The 15,729-nt window shown below is 40.8% G+C and overlaps 2 protein-coding genes across 2 annotated transcripts; both read left to right on the top strand.

The window, feature by feature from the left end:
- Positions 1-570: 570 nt before the first annotated feature.
- Positions 571-5,837, top strand: LOC125372973. The gene is made up of 4 exons (XM_048383747.1): positions 571-650; positions 3,403-3,828; positions 4,575-4,904; positions 5,770-5,837. The coding sequence occupies exons 1-4, from the start codon at positions 593-595 to the stop codon at positions 5,835-5,837; spliced, it is 882 nt and encodes a 293-aa protein (XP_048239704.1). The 5' UTR covers positions 571-592.
- Positions 5,838-8,828: 2,991 nt separating this feature from the next.
- On the top strand, positions 8,829-15,729 carry LOC124117245. Its single transcript, XM_048383746.1, has 5 exons — positions 8,829-8,933; positions 12,975-13,400; positions 14,337-14,672; positions 14,768-14,790; positions 15,640-15,729. The coding sequence occupies exons 1-5, from the start codon at positions 8,879-8,881 to the stop codon at positions 15,727-15,729; spliced, it is 930 nt and encodes a 309-aa protein (XP_048239703.1). The 5' UTR covers positions 8,829-8,878.

Genomic DNA, 15,729 nt, shown 5'->3' with positions numbered 1-15,729 from the left:
GTGATAAAGATACTCTAAAAATCTATCAATGTTCATTTATCATGCTATGTTAATTATGTTAATTAGAATATGACCTGTTAAACATATCAGCACCCACTCTCGAAAACAGAATTGTACTATGGGCCTGAGGCCTTTCAGTATGGAATATAACTTATCCTTATCCCTATCCTGTAAGAAAGAGTGCGTTAGTTAGGCTTCACCCAATGTTCAAGCAATACCCGACACTAAAAAGAGGGCTTCACATCTTCCTCATTTGGGTAATCAATCCTAGATCTCGCCGGCGCCCCATCAACTACCAGTGGTCACACACGACTGTTAATGGACACAATCTTACAATGTTATCAGCAGAGGCTGTTCAAAAGATAGTTAATTAAAGTGAAAGAGATATTAGTTGTACTGTAGTGTTATAGAAATATAAGGTGTAAAGGTTATTGATGCAAAAATATATAATAGTGAAAAAACACATTTCTGCAGACAAACCCATTTTCAAACGGGCAAACTATCACAGGTCACAAGAAATAAGTCACGTGACTCGTTCACCCGAGAGTCCATATGAGGAAATGTTTTGAAGTCACAGCACGCGTGTGCAGCCATGGGCGACGTGAGGGTGTCTGGAACAATACTGGTATTAATGGTATCCTATTGCTCTGGTAAGTAGATTAATGCGCACAAATAACAATTTGTCCTGTTCATCACATTACGTATTGTTTGATAATGATAATGGATAGTGTGTCCGTCGCTAAAGTTCCTCCTTCCCACCTAATGCCTGACTCAAATGCAATTTACTGACAAACGTATTTTAGTCGTTGTTAAGCAGGCGACCATTTGTCAAACATGGATAACCCTAATCATGAATTTGAAAACTATTTTTCCATGACATTTTTGAATCTTGCAATCTGACCTGTCCTCCAGGGATGTAGAACTGGGAGATGAACCTCGTGTTTTCAATGTAAAGGTTTCACACGAAGATTAGATATATTCAGCGTGTGGTTTCGAATTAAACAAAAGAAAATCGAATCAAAGTTCAAAACCTGTAATGATAACACAGGTGGTTTCCGTTCTAATACGACACAATAAGGAATGTCCAGGTATCGGTTGATGGTTTCTGCAGGTTGCAATGGCGAATTTGGGATTGCTGAAGATCGGTTATAATCAAAATCTATATTCGCTTCATGTACCCAAACCTACACCTTCCCCATAATACTTGAACCACTTCATTGAGACGCAAAAACATCATCTAGGCCGATTTCCTGTTAGCATTATTCAATTTAATTCACTTCAATTCAATGGTATTTTTTATGAAAGGCCATTGACCCATATACAAGTGAGTTACATAATAGACATACAGTTACTTTACCAAATATTGTAGTATACGGACTATCAAGACAACAACAACTGACGTAACACAAAAGCATGGTGAATGTATAAAGATACTTGTAGTTGATCGCTATACGTTTTGCTTGACAGCAGACATACATTCAAAGTTATTAGTAGATATAATTGAAAATGACTAGGCGGGAAGATATTTCATTCTTATTTTGTTATATACAGGGCAAATAAATAAAACATGAAATTCGTCTTCAGCACCAAGGTTACAGACGGGGCAAATTCTTAGTGACTTTTCAATATCTAAATATCTTCCTCTATTTTCTTTTAATCACTCAGACCAAGCCTAAAGCGTTAAATTGTATTGCGTTGGTGTTTGCATCTTAAATTTGAAAGATACGACTCTGGTTCAAGGAGAGACTTAATATTACGATATGTGTCGTATCTCGAACTTCCTGAAAGTGTAGAATGCCAATCCTGTCGGAACATATCTTCAACACGAGTACGAAATTGTTGTAAAAACATATTTATGTCACCAATAAATTGCGAGATCCATATGAATCCAAAGCCATAATTAATAAGAGTTAAGCGTATACGGGAAGCCCATGTGTTCTTACCAATATTATCAAGATATACCAGCATATTATAGGCTTTCCTTGGTAAACGATGTTCAGGCACACATAATAACTTCAGCCAATAGCGTAGTTATCGAGTATAAGATGTTATATATAGTGGGAACCTCCCACATTCACCATAAACCATATTACTGGGAGTTGACATGCCCACATTAAGAAATCTTTTGTGAGCCTTTTTCGATAGAATAAAACTCTCGAAAGCCCCATAATTCTTCGCCATACAACAAGATCGGATGTATTTGTCAATCAAACAGGTTAAAGAAAATGTGAGGTCTAACAACGCCAAGTTTATACAGTTTAATGTACTTGTGACTAATATTCACGTCGCTTTCAGCAATATTCCAGCAATATCACAGCGGGGGACACCATGTTTCAATGAAACAATCCATGCCACTGGTAATTACATGGTTATACAGTTTTCAGGTCAACTGTATTTGTTATAAACCTGTAGTGTTTGAATATGCTCTCTCTATATCGCTGTATGGCTCTGGTATGGTGAGTCAAATATTTCCCTCAGCCGAAAGAATTAACTTAGTTCTTAAATTTCCGCCGTCCATCTGTATTTCGCGCTTCTTGAAAAAAAGTATCAAGTTTGACGTTCAGAAACACGGTCGTATACATAAATGCGTTCTTTAAGTGAACTGGAAGCAACAATATGCTACTTATATCTCTGTGTTGCATATAGGATTAGATTCCACTATATGTCTCATATAAAGTGGGGAGCTGTTTTGATGTTTGAGAAAATACATGGCATGAAAATCTGCGACAATGCCAAATAATGTCGGACTTTATTGTATAAATGCGTTTCAAATATTAAATCTGCTTATACCGTGTTTAATGCAGCATTTATGATTTGAAATAGGTCATTAGTAAAAGTGTCTTTTAATTACAATATGACTTTATGCACAGGATTCCGTATCTAAAAATAGACGCCCTTATGCATATTCATGACCTCCTTCGGGCTCGCGTGTGGAGATGGTCATGAATATGCATGAGGGCGAGTATTTTTAGATACGGACTCCTGTGCTTTATGTGACGGTAGCTTTCTTATCTGCAAGTGCTTTTCCTCTAGGACCCTTTTCCAATATTTCAGTTTTTCGAGTTTTCAGTTTGCTCTCAATAGTCGACCAGACTATGTTTAAATGTTGTCAAATATTTGGTGTACATCGTCAAAGCCTTGAGACTGTATGTTAGCCCTTTGGTTTAACATTGTACGTTTTGACCACCTTGAATAGGTAATCTGGAACCTCTTTTTTTCCTTCTGTTTCTTTTCCCGCCGGATGCCATCTGGGAAACCTGACTCTCTTATTGCCAATGCGACGTTGAATGTAAACTTACTCTTCACACTGACGTTGTCCTGAACTTCCCTGTTCCTGAATTCAAAATACAAATCAATAATCTTTGTGAAATAAACTCATGCACTTTTTCTGTTATACTTCAGGTTCTCTCATTTGTGACACAGGGGATGTGACAGAAATACCAGGGGACGTTATTACCGTTTGTTACAATCAGGGGAGTAAAGAGATCAAGTGTCCCAGAAATGAATCAGTGTTGGTCAAACGCTTTTTGCAAAGAGCTCATGTAAGTAAGGACGGTGACGACAGGAATGCAGACTACAGATCCTGTACAGAAAAATTCAATGATGAATATTATGGCGTTGGAGGGTGTTTATTAATCACGTCGGATGTGCATCAAAAGAGGGCTTATCAGGCCGCGATCACGGAGGTTCTGGAGGAGTGTAGTCAGAAGAGGTACTGTATCCTGGAGAGTGACACGAGTTCGTCTATCCATGGTCTGAAGGACCTCCGAGTGGGAAAGAGAAAGAAGCGCCCGTCACATCTGGCTGTATTGTATCAGTGTGTTAAAGGTAAATTACAGCCTGCCATTTACAGGGACATATAGTGAAGATTTTTAACTTTAAGCGAGACTATGTTCCAAGTGTGTTTTAGTCTGTGCCATGTTACCACTGAAACAATGTCTTTGTGTACTAGTTTTCAAGGTGATGCTCATTACATAGATTGGCTCACATACTACAATAGTGGAATCTGAACGGTCGGCCTAATATTAAGTCGCCTCGCACGACAAATGTTGCTGGGGATCTATTCTAAGCCCGAATCTCCACGTAGCAAGTGTTCAAGAAACATGCTGTACTCAGGGATTTGTCATCGGCAGCTGGAAACCCTACTGCAGTTGTCTTACGATTTATCACAATGTATAATATAATATTTAAGCGTTGTATATATCTGAAGGAGTGTATGCATGACTATACAATTATCTATACATAGTTTCAGATGTGCGTACTTATATTCACATATGTAAATACGACTATAATCATTGATTATATACTTTCCTATATATCATGTTTAAAGCAAAGCATCATCCCTTGTTAACAAATCAAATTTATGACTCCTTATACAGTGAGTGAGTGAGTGAGTGAGTGTGGTTTTATACCGCTTTTAGCAATATTCCAGCAATATCACGGCGGGTTACAGATTGTACCCATATCGGGAATCGAACCCGGGTCTTCAGCGTGACGAGCAAACGCTTTAACCACTAGGCTACCCGACCACTCCTTCTCATGAAGAACTCATTAAACGTGATATGACTTTTCAGACCAAGTTGCCAGTGTCTTGTTGTGTGACAGCAAGACCAAAACAGGCAAGGAGGTCTACATCAGCAGCAACCGACTGAAGATGTCATCTCTGGAAACAAGCACCTGCAACTGTACAGTCAATGGAGCTGCGAGCCGCGTCACCCTGCTGTACGTCAGACTGGGCAACAGCCACGTGACCACACTGTCTATCAGGGACAAGACACGTACAGTGTACACAATCCATGGTGGCGACCTGGCAGTCCACTTCATGAAGGCGATTACTATCAGCCAGAGTGGAATTTACAGGTGGATGTTATCCGAGACTGACAAGATATGGATGAGACTGGAAGGTAAGTTTTTAATAAGGCACCTTTGATGACAAAACGTGTAATGTTGTCATTATAATTAAACGTCTTCGTTAATTAATTATCTTCCCTTTCTACAGGACACGACGGCTCTGACGTTACAGTGACATGTAAGGGTATGTCCTTTGCTATTTCCACTTGGAGGGGCGGTGGGGTAGACTACTTGTCTATATATGCTCGCTCACTCATTCAACATAATTATTCACAAAATTAAGCTGACATACTTTGAAAGTTAGATTGACACCAACGAAAAAACGAAACGTTATTATTATCAACGTACAGTGCTAAGGAAATGAAAAATAATCTATCATGTATGTATAAAGTATGGTAACTTACTTACAACGAGCTGATGGGGTAAAATGCGATTGTTTAATAAAATATTTACTCTATGGTCTGTTGGAGAGACTCAATTTTATTTATTCCAAATTCACCAAGTTATTCTTCTTCCATATCTGATTAAAACAGGTGTATCGCATCAAGCAAAAGTAATACTTGAAGGAGGCACCTCTTTCTCAACCATAATAAATAGGGAGATTCCAATAATGATATAAGCTGTTGTAAGTTGCAAGCAGCGGAGTTTAGGTTCATAGACCATTCAGGGCATGGTGTATTTGGAGACGAAACAAAATGTGAGTCAAAACATATCGTGTATGTAGTACAATGTTTATCGGGAATGGTTCAATGAATACATTCCTTTGACATCTTATTTATTTTCTTTCGAATGAGAAAACGTGAATTGAAAAGAAAAACATATATTAAAACTTGAGTTGGTCAAACTGGACGTCTTTGTCCTACATTGTTATTGCATTGATCTATGTGCCCCCATATCATGTTTTATAAATTGTTTCAGAATCAGAGACTCATGACACACATGTGGCGCCACGATCTTCGTCAGGGGAAGAGTGTTTGAGTTATTAAGAAAATAGTGTTATTGAATTTACTACATCTGTGGCATGTGGTTAATATCTACATAGTTTACAAGTACATCATGAACGCATCTCGGGTTGGGGGGAGGCTGGGATGAGCATAGACTGATGATTACTCTGAGGCATCGTATCTCGTAATGTCACCTTGTGTCTTGTGGCAGTTCAGTAATCCACTGATGGTCGTTTTAAAAAACATCCTCCTCATTATGACTCCAGGTCAACACTGCAGCCATACTCGATGATTCTAGTAAATTGGATATTTTCTGTGAACTGCATCATGTTGGGGTCTTATGCGCGAAGTTGTGTCTTCAGTTGTTTGTTTGTTGCTTAACGCCGCACTCAGCAATATTCTAGCTATATGACAAGCATTGTCGCCTTTTGCGGCAAACATGGGTTGCTGAAGACCAAGTCTACCCCGGATCTTTACGGGTCTAATCTGTCCCCATGCACCTCGACGTCATGATATTCTGTTTTGTCCCGGATAACATATTTCCATTGTTTCCTTTTCATTGCAGGTGAACGTCACACCCAGATTGTGTTTGTGTGTGTTGGCTTTGTCACAGGGTTTGTCTCTGTTGGTTTCATCATGGCTATTTGTGTTAAAAGGTAAATAATAAGAACACGGACTTGAACTAGTATTTGTCATAAGGTATACATCTTGTGAGACATATCAACAAAAGCAGAAACACAACAATATTATCCATTCGTTCTGACTGAGCATTATCGTGTTTCAGGAGGTCAGGACACTCGGGCTCCACGTCTAACGAAGGAGGCGATCGCGATAAGGGCGTGGTCTACTACTCTCAACCGGATGAGTCACGTGTCCAGCAGCCAATCGGATCACCAGAAGGAGATGCTGCTGAACCTAACTACCACATGCCGGATGACCCACGTGACCAGGGAGCAGCAGGATGCAATGATTACTACCTGGTGCCTATTCACCGACAGACACGATAAACCAGCCTTGCCAGCCTTGCTGACAGAGTGTCAATGCTTCGTCTTGCTTTGTTTATTGCACTATTATTAATGCACATAGTGATCATTTAGTGACATTTATATTCTATGGTGATGCCAAATGGGGTTTAACGTTGCGTTCAAGATATGTTTACTTCTATAGAAATGTGCATGCATGTGTGTGGCTACTAGTCCGGGCTTATGCCAGGTTTACAGCGCTCGCCCACTGAGAAACCATGCCGTAGTTTAACACGGCCTCAGGCGGATTGAACAGACACCGATCCGACCAGTCATGGCTGTATGATGCTGAGCGCCAGGCAGGGTAACAACAAATACAAGTACAAGTTGTTTAATAGCTTTTGGTGTGACGGGGCCAGGGGATCGAACCACCCACCTTCCAGTCTACGGACCATTGTTAATTGTGCATGGTGCTTGTATAAATTGCTTTCTGATTATAAACAACTTGTGAAAAAGACCTGTAACTCAAGGGAATGATTTCCCGCTGTGTTTTATCAATTATTCTGGGTTTCCTCCCCTACGTTTCACCATGCCCTGCCTGCAATACAATCTGCATCCTACCATGTGTTTGTCCATATGTGTATCAACAAGAAAAGAGCCTTATGTTTGTAATTTGTAAGGATCATTTGCATCCATTTCACTTATAGAACATATGCTAAGCACAATATGATGAAAAGTATTATAGATAAATAGGATTTTCGAGGAAGACCTTATCTATACAAGGCACAAAAGACTTGTGTAGAATCTCAAGTTTTTCTGTACCTTACTTAGCTATGCAATTTCTACCTATAATCAAAATGGAAGGAGCTATGGGTACAGTTTAATTACACCTGTCCCTTTCTCCATTTACTTCTAGACAGTTAGGTTGTTGTCGATGCAGAGGAAACAATCCTTGTTTTGAAAACTTTACTTTGCTCAGTCTGTCAACTTGTGGTCAGTAAATTCCTCGACAGACGCAAAACATGCATTCGAGTGTTGCGTCCCTGAGTCGTGCCAGGATCCGATGATGGAATGTTCGAATCCCACATACGCCCTGATTGTAGTCCTCTGTTTGTCTCTTATTTACCTGTGGTGGTGGGTTTCATCTGAGTTCTACACAGTGGACACAGTTCAGCAGACGTAGACCTCGACAACATATAGAACAAGGTACATCATGGCGTCCTGTAATTAATCAGACAAACCAGTGACTGACATTATGAGAGACCCCGATGCAATCAGCCGAGGCAAGCCACCGATCCTTCCTGTCGCCTCCCGAGACAGGCATAGGTTACTCCGGACCTAGTTTAACTATCAAGGATAAAAGATAGGTTACTCCGGACCTAGTTTAACTATCAAGGATAAAAGCGAAAGTATATTGCCCAGTACCAGGAGAAAGCTTCACTCGCGAACACCTGGTGTCATCACTGATTTTCAGTGATCTATACATATAATTTGTATCCCTCATTTTCCTTTTACGCCCAACATAAGTTGTATCAGTATCACGAGGGGTACATGTCGTTTAATGCGCCTTCCGAAAAACTAACGAGGGACGCATAAAACCTTATGATTGTTTCTATATTTGTTGTTTAACGCCGCACTCAGCAATATTCCAGCTATATGACGGCGGTATGTAAGTAATCGAGTCTGGACAAGAAAATCCAGTGATTGACATCAAAAGCATCGATCAATGCAATTGGGATACGATTACATGCATCAACCAAGTCAGCGTGCCTTTCCACCAGATCCAGTTGGTCGCCTCTTACGACAAGCAAGGTCGCCTTTGAATATGGAAAGGTTTTGTGTCTTTAATTAACGACAGTACACAGCTCCTGCTCCTTTGGAAATAGACATTTAGTTCAGTTGTTTAACGAGCCTGTGTCCGGCCGACAAAGAAGACGCAAATGACGGGACTGCATATCAGATCCGTTTCAATATTAGAGCTGGAAACATCAAGGCGGGATTTTGACAGATTCAACATTCTATTCAAGTGTAGAAAGACATAACCATATCTGAAACCGGCTGCATATGACTCACGATCACAACTGACAGGGAAATATTAACACAAATGATTCGCGTACAGCCATGGAGACGGTCAGCGTGTTTGGATTATTGGTGTTACTGGCGAATTCCTGTCTTTGTAAGTAGATGTCTACTCTGTTGCATCCTGATAGAACCAGCTCTAAGAATTCTTCAAATCGTATTATCATTATTCGCTGGGACAAGTAAAGATCAGGGTTAGGACCTATGCTTGTCGTAGGCTCGGGTGGTGAGGCTCGCATATTTAGTAGCTCGATGCTGGTCGTAAGAGGAGACTGAGCGATCAGGGTCGGTGATTTGTGTCATCGTACCCCGACAGCGTGGACCGTTGCTCATGATGTCAGTCACTTAATTGTCTGGTTCAGACCGCCGTCATATAGTTGGAATATTGCTGGGTGCGGCGTTAAACAACACACAAACAAACAAACTAAACATTATTCGTATGTGTAGTGTTGTTGAATATGATTTTTTGTGGTTTCTAAAATTTATTTTATCCCACTTTGCCAATTCCGATGTTGACTGTAACTGATAATAGAGATGACCTACACGACCTTTGAAATTGTTTTTTGATGGTAAAACATCAGATTGTTTGGACAAGGAATGCAAATGTAGAGGAGGGTGGTAAGTTGAGTCAAATTATTAACGGTGCTGTATTAACCTCTGAAACTCAAATACGAAGAATGTACTGATACTATATGAATAACTGCTGTACTTTGGTCATTCAAGCTAAGTAAATAGAATACCATGAATTATTTGTAGCATGTCACTTATCGTTTATAGTAATTTACAGTTGAATTGATATACTGTTGACTTCTTGTTAGTTATCACTGAGATATAACTGACATAATTTTCAAAGCAGTTTTAATTCTAATCTTAACTGACTCAATAAACAATCCGGATATATAACAACCTCCTTTAAAAGCAAATTCAGTTCAAATATATTTTTATGTGATTTAATAATGGTTTATTATTATTCACTATGTGACATTTTTAAATCCGGAATTAAATCGGAAAAAGTGACTACGCTTCATATGAGTGAGTGAGTGAGTGGGATTTAACGCCTGCTCGGAAAGAGGAAGGTCGGGGGTTCACCGTGTCATACCAAAACACGTCAAAATATGATATTTGTTGTTACCCTGACTAACGCTCGGCATGAAGGATTTACATTTAAAACAAGGACTGGCCGTCTCTGTGTCTGAGTTGGGGATTCATGTTAAAGTGCGGCATGGTTTCTGAGTGGGCTAGCACTGTAAAATCGGCATAAGTCTGGACTCGTACAAGCAGCCACGAATGCACGCACGCACGCACGAACGCACGCACGCACGCACGCACGCCCATGCACGTCGCTATATAAGTGCAACAATCTTGAACGGGACGTTAAACCCCATTTCACCTCCTTCAAGGCTGAAGACGTCGGAGGCTGCTTCACAGTGCCTACGCCATCAGAACATTGACTATAGAGCCGGCCGCATTGAGACCCCGACACCGAATGGGGCAAAATATCAAAGAGGTCAAAGTAACTGAGGGCCATAGAATTGAGGACTGAATGTAGAAACAAGACTTGATGGGACCCCTCGGACGGGTCGGGTAATTTCTTCAGAGCTCTAGTGGTGGAAGGATCTCCCGAACACTGACCGAGAACAATCCCAGGTACAATCTAATCTCAGGGGCATGGCGAGGTAAATGTCGGCTTCCTGAATACGGTAAACCGGAACCACGGAGGACAAAGAATGCTGAAATATACATCGATGTAACAACACCAGGCAAATAGGACACCCCCGTGTGGTGGTCATTCAATGCATAGAGGCGAAGTAGACACGAGCAGGCTTGTCACCCCTTCTTGTCAAGGGCGATCCTCTTGCCCACTTCACGGGTGGCCCGAACATGAAGATTCCCCAGCAGAGTTCGACTGAGTGAGTGAGTATGGTTTTACGCCGCTTTTAGCAATATTCCAGCAAAATCACGGCGGGGGACACCAGAAATGGGCTTCACACATTGTACCCATGTTAAGAATCGAACCCGGGTCTTCGGCGTGACGAGCGAACGCTTTAACCACTAGGCTACCCGACCGCCCCAAGCAGAGATCGAATGGCAGAGACACCGTGTTGTCCGAGCGCTCAAGAACATCCAGGGGACACTTCTGTCTTCAGCTGTATTGTAGGCACCGCCGCAGAGAGGGACAATAACATTGGACGATGAAGACTTCGACGGAGAGGCAGAAAACATAGGCTTTTTTGTTTTGTTGGTTTGTTGTTTTGCGCCGCACTCAGCAATATTCCAGCTATATCACGGTGTTCTGTATATAATCGTGTCTGGACCAGACAATCCAGTGATTGATATCATGAGCATCGATCCAGCCAATTGGGATCGATGACATGCTTCAACCAAGTCAGCGAGCCTGACCACCCGATCCCGTTAGTCGTTGTGGAATTATCTGCCGAAGACCCGCTATAAGAGTGGACCATAACTGATCCTCGAGACAGTCGACATGAACCAAGAACACTCTTTGGAGGACTTCGATTTCCCTTACAAGAGTGACATGTCGGGCTTAGACGACTAAGAGCGCGGGGATTTCGATTTCCACTTACCATGCTTGGCCGAATGAAGCAAATATAAACTTGAGCTCGGCCACGCTCTGGGCCATGTTGGCTGGCATGCTACTCATCTGAGCAGACAGTTCCCCATCTGTGATCAGGCAATCCACTGGCTGCCGGGACGTCGGCAACAGAGTCTAAAATGATCATCCAGGGGTAGACACGGAGGGAAACGGAGCCAGAGACGCCTATCTCAAACCCATCTTATACTGTTATTTGGAGGCCATAGTCCGGTATAAAAGGATATCAAATTGCTTGATATAGTAAGTATATGCTTGACACATTCTGTGACAAGCATACAGAGAGTTTTAATGACTAACTATTGGCAAACAGTGCCACACGAGGTTGCGTGGCGGAATCTGGTAAGAAGGACAGGCAACTCCGTATGTTGACTTCGAAAATGTCTCTGTATTTAAGGAAAAGAAAGAAAACTTGACTACAAGAGGAAAGTGGGAGTGTATTATGCCAAAATCAACATGCATGCTGCCCTCGAAATCGTTCTGGGTGATAACGTACTATAACTCAGAGTTTAATCATGATGTTAACTGACAAGTAACGGTAATACCTAAACTGCAGCTCATAATCATGAATATATTGATCAACGGTTGGCACTGCACATTGTATACACAGTTTGATAAAAAACATTAGGAAATTCAAATATTTCCAGCTGTTCGTGATAGGCACTAGTATGATAATATTACTCTAAAGCAATATACTCAGATTATCAGAATGGCCTGAACTGAGCGGCATTATATAGTTGTTTGGAACGAAAGGTGCAACTGAATACATATTACTTGAATGAAGTTTAAAATGAACTTTCAAATGAAATTATATTCACTGGCAATGCATATTCTGTTATAAACGACCACGACCCATTAGAGACCTGACAAATTGATATTCTGGAGAGGTTGGGGTTGAGGTTTGGGTATATATATATATTTGGGCTCATAGCTTTATATATAAATAATATCTGGTATTGCATCTATAGCTGAAAAAATATCTGGTCTCAAAACAAAATCCCAGACCTCCCCCCTGACTATCTTCAGATCTTCTTGATGAAGTGTTGAATAAGGCTTCAACAAAATTATTTTCACTGGCGATGCATGTTCTATTAAGATATTTGATGAATGTTAAAGAGAAATATTAGACACTGAAATCAGAATTTTAGTAAATATTTTCCCTGCGATCAATAACAGGAAATGTTCATTTTCTCTATTTCCTGTCAATCTTATATGCAGAGTGGGTAAGTTAATGTCTGGGGGAGTTTCTTGTCAGGGATAGAATATATCATATGCCACTGCTTCAAGGTATACAGTTTTGTCCTCTGAAAGGTGCCTAATACTTGTTGAGGTCAGCCGTATTTGTCATAAACCATCTTTATTTCTACACATTGAAAACTGCGTGACTCTCTTCTTGCCAATGCGGCGTTGAATATGTACTCACTCTTCACACTGACGTTGTCCTGAACTTCCCTGTTCCTGAGTTCAAAATACAAATAAAAAATCTTTGTGACATGAGCTCATGCACATTTTTCTGTTATACTTCAGGTTCCATCATTTGTGACAAAGTGAATGTGGAAGAAATAGAAGGGGACGTTATTAGCGTTTGTTACAATCAGGGGAGTAAAGAGATCAAGTGTCCCAGAAATGAATCAGTGTTGGTCAAACGCTTCATGCAAAGAGCTCATGTACGTAAGGACGGTGACGACAGGAATGCAGACTACAGATCCTGTGTAGAAAAATTCAATGATGAATATTATGACGTTGGGGGATGTTTGCTAAACGCATCGGATGTGCATCAGAAGAGGGCTTATCAGGCAGCGATCATGGAGGTTCTGGAGGAGTGTAGTCAGAAGAGGTACTGTATCCTGGAGAGTGACACGAGTTCCTCTATCCATGGCTTGAAGGACCTCCCAGTAGGAGAGAGAAAGAAACGCCCGTCACATCTGGTGGTAATGCATCGGTGTGTCAAAGGTAAATTACAGCCTGCCATTTACAGGGACAAATAGTGAAGACTTTTAACTTTAAGCGAGACTATGTTCCACGTTTGTTTTAGTTTGTGCCATGTTACCACTGAAACAATGTCTTTGTGCACTAGTTTTCAAGGTGATGCTCATTACATAGATTGGCTCACATACTACAATAGTGGATACTGCACGTCACGAAGCAAACGTACCGAAACAGCCAGCTGACCAGACTATTCTAACCATTCAAGTCTATATGTTGCTCTCTGTTTGATTCCTTTCTGTAATCGCGTTGTACTCTTAATAACACATTGACCCAAATATCTGACACTCCAAAGTAAAGTGGTTTGTTTGTCGTTTAATGCAGCAATTAACAATATTCCAACTGTACGGTCGGCCCAATATTAACTCGCCTCGCTCGACAAAGGTTGCTGGGGATCTATTCTAAGCCGGAATCTCCACGTGGCAAGTGTTCAAGGAACATGCTGTACACGGGGATTTGTCACCGGCAGCTGAAAACCCAACAGCAGTTGTCTTATCATTGATCACAATGGATAATTTAATAATTAAGCGTTGTATATTGAAGGAGTGTATGCATGGATATATATAATAACATATACATAGTTTCAGATGTGCGCACTTTCATTCACATATGGAAATACGACCATAATCATTGATTATATACTTTCCTATTTATCATGTTTAAAGCAAAGCATCATCCCTTGTTAACAAATCAAATTTATGACTCCTCATACAGTGAGTGAGTGAGTGAGTGAGTGTGGTTTTATACCGCTTTTAGCAATATTCCAGCAATATCAGATTGTACCCATATCGGGAATCGAACCCGGGTCTTCAGCGTGACGAGCGAACGCTTTAACCACTAGGATACCCGACCACCCCTCCTCATGAAGAACTTATCCATCATGATATGACTTTTCACATCAAGTTGCGAGTGTCTTGTTGTGTGACAGCAAGACCAAAACAGGCAAGGAGGTCTACATCAGCAGCAACCGACTGAAGATGTCATCTCTGGAAACAAGCACCTGCAACTGTACAGTCAGTGGAGCTGTGAGCCGCGTCACCCTGCTGGACGTCAGACTGGGCAACAGCCACGTGACCACACTGTCCATCAGGGACAAGACACGTACAGTGTACCAAATCCAGGGTGGCGACCTGGCAATCCACTTCATGGAGGAGATTACCATCAGCCAATCAGAGTGGAGTTTACAGGTGGATGTTATCCGAGACTATCTCCCTGACAAGATATGGATGAGACTGGAAGGTAATAATTTAATAAGGCACCTTTGATTACAAAACGTGTAATGTTATCATTAAAATTAAACGTCTTCGTTAATTAATTATCTTCCCTTTCTACAGGACACGACGGCTCTGACGTTACAGTGACATGTAAGGGTATGTCCTTTGCTATTTCCACTTGGAGGGGCGGTGGGGTAGACTACTTGTCTATATATGCTCGCTCACTCATTCAACATAATTATTCACCAAATTAAGCTAACATTATTTGAAAGTTATATTGACATCAACGAAAAAACGAAACGTTATTTTGATCAACGTACAGTGCTAAGGAAATGAAACATAATCTATCATGTATGTATAAGGTATGGTAACCTACCACGAGCTGATGGGGTGAGAATGCGATTGTTTAATAAAATATATACTCTGTGGTCTGTTCGAGAGACAATTTTATTTATTCCAAATTCTCCAAGTTATTCTTCTTCCATATCGGATTAAAACAGGTGAACCGCATCAAGCGAAAGTGATACTGAAAGGAGGCACCTCTTTCTCAACCATAATAAATAGGGAGATTCTAATAATGATATTAGCTGTTGTAAGTTGCAAGCAGCGGAGTTGAGGTTCCTAGACCCTTCAGGGCACGTTGTATTTGGAGAGGAAACAAAATGTGAATCAAAATATATTGTGTATGTATTTCAATGTGTATCGAGCATGGTTCAATGAATACATTCTTCTGACATCTTATTATTGTCTTTTGAATGAGAAAACGTCAATTGGATAGAAAAACATAGTTTAAAACTTGAGTTGGTCAAACTGGACGTCTTTGTCCTACATTGTTATTGCATTGATCTATGTGCCCCCATATCATTTTTAAAAAATTGTTTCAGAATCAGAGACTCATGACACACATGTGGCGCCACGATCTTCGTCAGGTGAAGAGTGTTTGAATTATTAAGAAAAGAGTGTTATTGTATTTATCACTACATCTGTGGCAGGTGGTTAATATCTACATGTTTTACGAGTACGTCATGAACGCATCTCAGAGGGAGGGGGCGGGGGGGGAGGCTGGGATGGGCATAGATTAA

The sequence above is a fragment of the Haliotis rufescens genome, unplaced genomic scaffold (assembly GCF_023055435.1).
Source record: "Haliotis rufescens isolate VD_foot unplaced genomic scaffold, xgHalRufe1.0.p SCAF_5, whole genome shotgun sequence".
NCBI lineage: Eukaryota > Metazoa > Mollusca > Gastropoda > Lepetellida > Haliotidae > Haliotis > Haliotis rufescens.
The sequence above is the reverse complement of the archived record's forward strand: the minus strand, read 5'-3'. Positions and strand labels throughout refer to the sequence as shown.

What these genes read in the sequence shown, in the direction of transcription:
- LOC124117245 (XM_048383746.1), top strand. Translation starts at nt 8,879, where the DNA reads ATGGAGACGGTCAGCGTGTTTGGATTATTGGTGTTACTGGCGAATTCC. An exon ending in ACTGGCGAATTCCTGTCTTT is followed by an intron (nt 8,934 to 12,974) that starts GTAAGTAGATGT and finishes GTTATACTTCAG; the next exon opens with GTTCCATCATTTGTGACAAA. An exon ending in GATATGGATGAGACTGGAAG is followed by an intron (nt 14,673 to 14,767) that starts GTAATAATTTAA and finishes CCCTTTCTACAG; the next exon opens with GACACGACGGCTCTGACGTT.
- LOC125372973 (XM_048383747.1), top strand. Translation starts at nt 593, where the DNA reads ATGGGCGACGTGAGGGTGTCTGGAACAATACTGGTATTAATGGTATCC. An exon ending in ATTGTATCAGTGTGTTAAAG is followed by an intron (nt 3,829 to 4,574) that starts GTAAATTACAGC and finishes ATGACTTTTCAG; the next exon opens with ACCAAGTTGCCAGTGTCTTG. An exon ending in GATATGGATGAGACTGGAAG is followed by an intron (nt 4,905 to 5,769) that starts GTAAGTTTTTAA and finishes AAATTGTTTCAG; the next exon opens with AATCAGAGACTCATGACACA.